Genomic DNA, 8,340 nt, shown 5'->3' on the forward strand with positions numbered 1-8,340 from the left:
GTGTGTGTGTGTGTGTGTGTGGTTTGAAGGCGGAGTTAAAGCGAGAGGAGGAGTTTGACTCCTTCGGCTCACCTGCATAATACCTTCTTTGTGAGCTTAGGCTTTATAAAGTCACACTCAGATTCTCTACCCTTTGCACACCTTAACCCTCAGTGCATACACACATATATACTGACATCATCCCGTACCCAGATCCATCCATCACATACACCTAACAACACCATGAGAGCCAGCGTAAGAGTGATGCTGCTGCTCCTGGCAGCGACGGTTTGTGTGTCAAACGCTCAAAACAACAACAGCAGCAACGACAACAAACAGCAGCAGCAGCGCAGCATCTGGGATGAGCCAATCCGCTTCAGCACCAAGACCAAGGACTCCTGCACCATGGTGGTATCTGGAGCTGGGGACTATACTCGCCTGCGTGTCTCCTGCAAAGGTCCAAGCCAAGGCCAGAACCCAGGACGCTCCTACTACTGCGACTTCCAGGGCAAACCCAACCTGTGCCGTGCCTACAACCTCAACCCTCGCCACTTCTTCACCCAGATGATGTGGGACATGAGAAAGCTGAGCCACGCCTGCCAGGGGCCCAGAATCTACCGCCCACAGATGTGTAAGAAATACCCCGACGAGGCCCAGATGACCTTCCTGGCTTCTTGGCCCAAGACCACCACCCCCAAACCCTCCAAGCCCGTCCAGGAGCCACGCAAACCTTCAGTGCCTTCCCAGTCCAAGCCTGTCACTACTCCTAAACCTGTCAAGCCTCAGCCACAGCCCGCCAAGCCCCAGCAGCCAAACAAGGGCACACAGAGCAAGAAAACTACCCCTAAGCCTGGGAAGACCACTACTCGTCCCACAGAGCAGCCTGACTCCAAATCTTCCCGCATGGCCTCAGAGTACTGCTGGAAGAGCTTCCACGGCATCTGCAGCTACTTCATCAGCTGGTTCCAAAACTGAGACAACACTGCAGACACAGGTGAGTGACGTAAAAAGGAGGAGGGGGGAAGAGGGAGAGTGAAAAAGTTGGAATTAAAAGGGGGCAAAGACAGAAAATGGTAGTTTTTCTGTGAATGAGTTGAGGAAAACTATTACAAAATCAGAAAATAGAGGTAGAAGGAGTGATGACTTGCAAAAAATGGCAGATTTAACCTTATTCTAACCCTCAATGAATGATTAAGTCTGAGTTTACGGAGTAATAAACGTTTATTTTTGATTTTTAGTATTAATGTTGGAGTTTAAAAGTTATGTGTGATGTGATTCTGAGTGCTTTGTTGTTGTTGTTTCAGGTTGGAAACAACAGCGACTCTTCTTGTCTATCTTTGACCTCTCCAGGATCTGTGTGGGAGCCACTGCGGGTCACTTTGGTCACCTTGTGATGTCCAACTCTCCCCTCGACACACACACACACTGCAGCATCAAACAAGCCGAGCATCTCCAGAAAACACTCGTGTGTACGTTTAGCGGATGACTGCATGTTCTGTCATGTGGTGTAAAAATGTAATTTATCAACTCACAGCAAGGCAAAGGAAACTATGGGCAGGCATGTGATTCTGTTTGTATATGAGGTGATATTTTCCTCCTTGTGTCACATATAAAAATGCAGGGAAACTGTGAAAAGTGAGAAATTGTGAAGGTAAAAAAAGGAATAAAGTCAGAGTGGTGACCTCTCCTCTGTGTCGCTTCTTGTTTCTTTCTGCTGAGCTCAAACAAGCAGCGGTCTTCACACTCGTTTATTCAAAAGAGTCCTTGTTTCTTTTCAGCGCCGGCTGTAACAACACATCTGCTGCCGACCGAGGAAGTTGTTAAGAGTTCGAGTGAACCCAGACTGCCGTAAAGATAATACAGCTCAGTCACAGGAGGTGCCTGAGCAGACCTAAACACTTCTTTGTACGACCTGATGAATTGAGTCTTAAGAGCCACCGTGTGCAGGAACAGAGGCGGTCTGTGTGCAGGCCAAAGACGAAAGTGATCGTAGCACCAATGTTGTTTTCCACCACACACACACGATGGATGAATGGAAGCTGCAAATCACTTTTATAAAGCTTCAGTCATTAATCAATTAGTTGCCAATTGTTACATTAATCACCAACTATTTTAATATGAGAAGTAATTTTCCAAATTCTCTGATTCCAGCTTCTCACATGTGAATATTTTTTTGTTTCTTTTGAAGATATTTAAGGTTTTATCTTGGGGTTTGGGAAATAATGATCGACATTTCTTTTAAACATTTTCTGACATTTTATAAATGATTTCAGGTAATGTTGATGAAAACCATTTTTGTTGCAGGCCTGCACTTTTACATTAATCAATGTGTCTTTGATTGTACCAGCCTCATGCTGTGCAACCAAACATTGTTCAAACATGCAGAAATGTCAGAGGAAAAATATGCACTAGACATCTAAAATATTTTCCTTTTAAGAGCCAGTAAAAACAAACAGGTTTTAGTTGGACTATTTCATATTTCACTCGTCATAGACTCACTGGAGAGTTTGAACAAGCTTATACAGAATACACAGTGCATGATGGTGTGAGTGAGTGTGGAATAAGATGATTTAACCATCTTGAAAGTATTTAATGAGAAACTTAAGGAACCATAATATACAGCCCTATAAATATTGCATCTGAGCTGCAACTAATGATTATGTTCTTGATTAAACATCAGAAAAAAGTGAAAAATGCCTGTCATTATTTCTTAGAAATGATAGTCACGTCTACAAATGGTCTGGTTTTGTCTGATCAAAAGTCTGAGATTCAGATTAATATCATATGATACAGAAAAGCACTAAACCCTAATATCTGAAGCTACAACCAGCAAATATTTGCCATTTCTGCTTAAAGAAGTGACTAAAGCAATTATTTGATTATTAAATAATAGCAGAACAATTTCCTGTTGATTAACTAATCAATTCATCGGTTAATCATTGCACCTTTAGTTACATCAGGGTGTACAATATATGTACAGCACTCTGGCTAATCAAACCAAGGGCACAAAATATGTTTTATATCGTATTATAAATGTAATATAATGTATCGAGACTCATATAATTTAATACATGTTTATTAGACCACTCATAATCACCATTTCTAATTCATGGAGAAGTTGCTGTTGAACTTATAGTCTCCACAAGATGGTGCTGCCGAGCGGAGAGGAAACAGTGAAGACATTTTTCTGTCTCTCACACACTGTTATGTTTCCATCACTTCAGAGGACATTACATTGAATTACATGGATTTCCGGGGGACTTACTGTAAACTTACCTCAACCTTAAACCAGTCCCCACAATGTGACTGTGTAAATTGTTTTATGTCCCCACAACATGAGAAATACAAGTACATACACACACACACATAGGAACCACCAACTTAAACTGCACAGTCTCATTAGTAAAAGTGTAACTTACATATCCTATATTAAATTCAATTTTGTCAGCAACAAGTTACATAACTGACCAACTTTCCAAAAAGCTTATCACTCCAAAGGTCTAAACTTTAATTAGTCTCTCATTGTCAAAATGTATTCCCAAGCCCAAATCACTTAGACCTAACCTCAACTCTTAACCTGAACCTACTTCTTACCTTAACCTTAAAACCAAGTCTTAACCCTCAAACATCCCTTTGAAGTTGTGAGTACTGGCCAAAAGGTCCTCACAAAGATGGAAAGACATGCACACTCACACACAGCTATCTTATTACTGTTTACTTACAGTAAATCTTCTACTACTGTTTCCGCCGCAGGGACTCACTGTGATAAACTACTCATAAGACTACTGGACATGTGCCCAGGAGAGCCTTAAATAACTGCTTCCTTGTTATTATCAAATCTTTGTTCCTACCTGCAGCAGTTGCGTCATCCCTGTAATGAAAGGTAATAACAGGGCAGGGCAACCTTTCCCTTGTAGAAAGTAACTGACATGTAGGTTAAATGACATCAAAATCAGTATATAGCCCACTATCATCAGATAAACTGAATCTTAAGTTCACAATATTGAATTAATACTTTGTCTCTTTCTATTCAGTTTTCAGACACTATATCAAGAGGTTAAAGTCTGTGTTAAGTAAGAATAAATGTTTTCTGAGTTTGACATACCACAGAAAAGTGTGTTGTTAATCACCCTGCCAAATTTGAATGATTAGTCACCACCTCTACCCATTTCTTCTATACAGTCTATGCCCGAAACATGGATGCTACGTCTGAGTGCTTTCTGCTGCTAACCGTGTATGCTGCTAGCTCGGCGGCTAACCCAGTGGCTAACTCGGCGGATAGCTCGGTGGCTAACTCAGCTAACTGGCTAACTGTAGACTGTAGTAGTAGTAGTGTGCACTGAATTTATTTATATCTCTACAGCAGCAGGGGCGGGTTTATGCTGACACGGCGGTGATTAGCATAAACCCGCCCACTAAATCCTGAACTCAGAAATCTTGAAACACGGTGTGTGAAGCCTAGCTCCACAATTCAAATCTAAATGGTTTACACAGTCTTTAAAGTCTACATGTTAGTTTATATAATAATCCAAATATGCCAGTTTTTGCGAATCAAACACGGTTGGTTGTGCACTTACGGGAAATGACGATAGCTAGTTAGCAAGCTCATGTTATTGTTCACTACTATATTAACCCAATAAACCTAAAGACGGCTTATTTGTGACAACAGTCAAGAACACACTTATGGCCTCAAAATACTAAGTATAAGTATAGAAGAAGCGATTTGAGAACCAGCATGTCTTCATTGATCTGCTTGGGAAGCTTTTTTCACTATTTGCCTGTGGATTCCATAGTATTTTTGATTTATCATATATGGCACCAGAAGCACAGGTGTGACTGTGAACATTAATGATAACGCTGATCCATTCATGTCCCCGTAAGTCATGAATACTGCTGGTAACAGTATGCAGAATAACTGGGCTGGAACACTTGAATGTGACCTGAGTCTTTGATAATGTGATTAGTTACACACCTGGGTACACACCTTATCTACTGTGAGAAAAGGCTAATGAATAGAGGGCTGGTGAATTCAGGGATTATACAAGTTCAAACACGTGTATCCATGATTCAGGCAGGAGGAAATCATAATGAGTGTTGTAATAACAACCAGCCATCAAAGATGAATACAAGAGGAGGTAGAGGAAGGGCTAAATGTTAATGTTAATGTCAACCCTGTGACGAGCTGAGAGTTTACAAGGAGAAAAGAAACTAACTGACATCCTGTAAATGTGTCAATGTTTGATAGAGAAAGCTGCTAAAGACAGAGCAAAGTGTGAAAGCTGAAGACGTACTATATTCAATATCCTCAAAATCAACTGTCCGATCAGAAAAAAGTTTCAGGAAGACATTTTATCTTATCAGAAAAAAGCTCAGGTGTAAATGATAAAATTAATGATGACTGAATTAAATTTAGATGCTTCAGTTTCAGGATCCTTCCAGGTATTGAAGTAACATCTGTGATTTTACCTACTTTGACAAGTCAAACTGTCTGCTTTGAAAAGGGCCTGTGAGATGTGCCTGAAAGCATATTTTCTACTAGAACATTTAAGGCCTTGAAATCAGATCTTTTCAGATATTTTAAAGCCAGATAAACAGACACATCTGTTTCCAGTGTTTTATTCTCTCCAGGTCATATACTGCTATAATCAGCCCTTTAAAGAACCCTAAAAGTGACATTAATCTGTTTTATTATTTGAGCAGTGGAGTTCCCATAGCAGTGTTAGCAGTACAAAGCTCTGGTAGATGAATTTGTGGAGTGGTCTGGAGGAAATCATCTGTTTCTGAATATGATCAAGAACAAGGAGATGGTGATCGACTTCAGAAGGAATAACGACACTGACAGACTTAATGCACCAATCAAGAAAGCCAGCTCTGAAGTTGGCTCCAAATCAGAGAGGACACTATATAAATTGTTATCTGGATATGGATAATAGATAATAATCCTGACCACCCTTCACACCAGACTAGTTCAGCTTTGCTGTCACCAGATCTAATACAGGAAATCATTGCTGCCCAAAAGCAAAAACTCTTTACAAAACCTGATCTCTAAGTTATAGTTTATCTCTCAACAAATAGAAAGAAACATCTTTATACTATTTCTTTTTAATTTTCAATTTCATTTTTAAAACTTGATCAACTTTCTCACTTGTCTCATTTACACAGAATAGCCTGTTGCCCATTAAAATTTTGTATATTTATAGTTCATGCAAAGGTTTTCCTTATTGAGTCATTTTTCTTAATTTAAGTAAAATGGCTAAAATAGAATTTCTATAAATGATAACCTGATGCTGTAACAGACAAATTCCCCAATTTTGGATCAATAAAGTATACTGTAAAAAAGAAAAAGTTAGTTCAACTTAAATTTTCAAGGCAACTTACTGCACAGAATTTTTGAGTTGTAGGCATCAAGTGTACACCTATCTATCTATGATCTACCTAGATGACTTTTTTCTTTGAATTTTCCTTTTTGATGCTTTTAAGCTTTTATCATGTTTTATTGTTTAAATAATTCACTTTGAATGGCTCTGGTGTATAAAATGTGCTACACAAATAAACTTACCTCAAGCAATTAATGGATTGAAAATAGTTTCTGATTAATAGCCTTTGTTCCCCATAATAATAGTTAATAACGCCTCATGGTTTAAAGCATCAGCCGATTGGTGGAAAGTCACAGTCGAGCCCCCAAAACGTGCTCATGTGCCTGCGCATGCTTGTGAGGTGGAGGTACACGTGGTAATCTGCTTTAGCCCCCTAACTCTTTACAATAACCCCACTCTATGTAAACACGCACATCCATCATCAGTTCCAGTTTAAAGGCTCTTTGATCTTCAGATTAACTCTGTCAGGAAGGCGGGAGTTCACCGCATTCTTTTCCTCCTGAAAGAATTACTGCAGAGATTTTTCTCAATGTTTGTGCATGCTGGTGCGTGCGTGAGTTGTGTTATTGGGCGGGAGAGGTGGGCGTGCCGCAGCATTTATGTATGAAAGCCATGTGTGGGACCTCAGAGAGTCACAAGCAGCGGCTTTACGCACAGGGTTACTTGACATTTTTTGGTGAGTAGAGTAAAAAAAAAGAAGTGGATGTGATTTTTTTTTTTGCATGAATCTTTCTCTGCAGTTTTAAATGTGCAGCACCTCTGGATCTTAAGCTTTTTATATGCGTAATTTGACATAACGAAAAAAGCCTTTATTTATTTCTAATTCACGATACAAAGAGGTTTTTGTTTTCTTGGGTCTTCAGAGAGAAAAGCACGTGTTTGTATTTTCAGATTTGTATTTTTGGACATTTTGTCCTCAAAAGAGAACACACCTGTTTATTAACCATGTGCGTCACCGTGGACCCTAACTGTGACTAAACTATCTTCCTCTGTCCTCCAGGTGATTATTCGTCGACTAAAACAAGATGTTGCTGCTGAAGACTTTGGCTCCCTGTTTACTGGTGGCCCTCCTCGTGCAGCAGGTGTCCTCCGTTAAGCGCCGTAAAGGCTCGCGCACTAAGTCGAGTGAAGTGGAGCGGGCCGCGACTCCAGCTCCGGACAGAGGGCAGAGGAGCGGGGGCAAAGGCGCAGCAGCGACTCTAAACAGCGGGAAGTTCACCAAGAAGGACAAGATGCAGTGCAAGTGGGGAGCGAAAGACATCGGGGACAAGGTGAGGCTGTCGGTGAAATGCGAGGACCCAGAAGCGCGAGCCAAAGGCGGAGTTACCGAATTGGAATGTGTGTACAACGCCAAACCTCAAAGCTGCCCGGGGTACCAGTCCAACCCCAAGAACTTTTGGAAACAGGTGTCCCGCGCGCTTAAAAAGCTTCAGGGTAAATTGTGCATGGACGACAGCGCGCTGGTAAAGGCTGGCATGTGTAGGCGCGCGCCCCGGGACGCGCACTTCAAACTGGACATCTCCACGTCCGTGTCCTCCGCCCAGTCAGCAAATTGGAGTCGTCCCCGGCCGCCGCCACCTCGACCCGCCTCCACCGAGGCCGGACCGAAAAACTGCACAGGGCGCGCGGACCACCGGCAGAGAGCTGAAGATTACTGCAAGAGCTCGTGGGCCAGCGTGTGCGCTTTCTTCTTCTCCATGGTGCAAGGTGAAGACTGTTAACTTCAGGTGGCTAGGACATGACTGACAGCAGAGATCTGTTTAAGACTCCTCGTGTTTATAAGTGCTTACGTCTCTCTCTCTCACACACACACACACACACACACACACACACACACACACTGAATGATTTTCATCCACCACATTCACGCAGGTGTTCATATTAACGGGTATTTTTCAGCTGTTCTGCTGTGAATGTGGCTCAATCTGAATTGAAGATTTATAATTCTCATGATGTTAGTAAGTTATCACATGTGATGGAAAAT

The 8,340-nt window shown here is 41.5% G+C and overlaps 2 protein-coding genes across 2 annotated transcripts; both read left to right on the forward strand.

Annotated features, from left to right (window-relative positions):
* The first annotated feature begins 222 nt into the window (after nucleotides 1–222).
* On the forward strand, nucleotides 223–954 carry fgfbp2b (fibroblast growth factor binding protein 2b). Its single transcript, XM_053336913.1, has one exon. It carries the CDS (start codon nucleotides 223–225, stop codon nucleotides 952–954), a length of 732 nt encoding a protein of 243 aa, XP_053192888.1.
* Nucleotides 955–7,381: 6,427 nt separating this feature from the next.
* On the forward strand, nucleotides 7,382–8,077 carry LOC128365454 (fibroblast growth factor-binding protein 1-like). Its single transcript, XM_053326211.1, has one exon. The coding sequence runs from the start codon at nucleotides 7,382–7,384 to the stop codon at nucleotides 8,075–8,077; it is 696 nt and encodes a 231-aa protein (XP_053182186.1).
* Nucleotides 8,078–8,340: the final 263 nt, after the last annotated feature.

This window comes from Scomber japonicus, chromosome 2, assembly GCF_027409825.1.
Source record: "Scomber japonicus isolate fScoJap1 chromosome 2, fScoJap1.pri, whole genome shotgun sequence".
Taxonomy (NCBI): Eukaryota; Metazoa; Chordata; class Actinopteri; order Scombriformes; family Scombridae; genus Scomber; species Scomber japonicus.

What these genes read in the sequence shown, in the direction of transcription:
- fgfbp2b (XM_053336913.1), top strand. Translation starts at nt 223, where the DNA reads ATGAGAGCCAGCGTAAGAGTGATGCTGCTGCTCCTGGCAGCGACGGTT.
- LOC128365454 (XM_053326211.1), top strand. Translation starts at nt 7,382, where the DNA reads ATGTTGCTGCTGAAGACTTTGGCTCCCTGTTTACTGGTGGCCCTCCTC.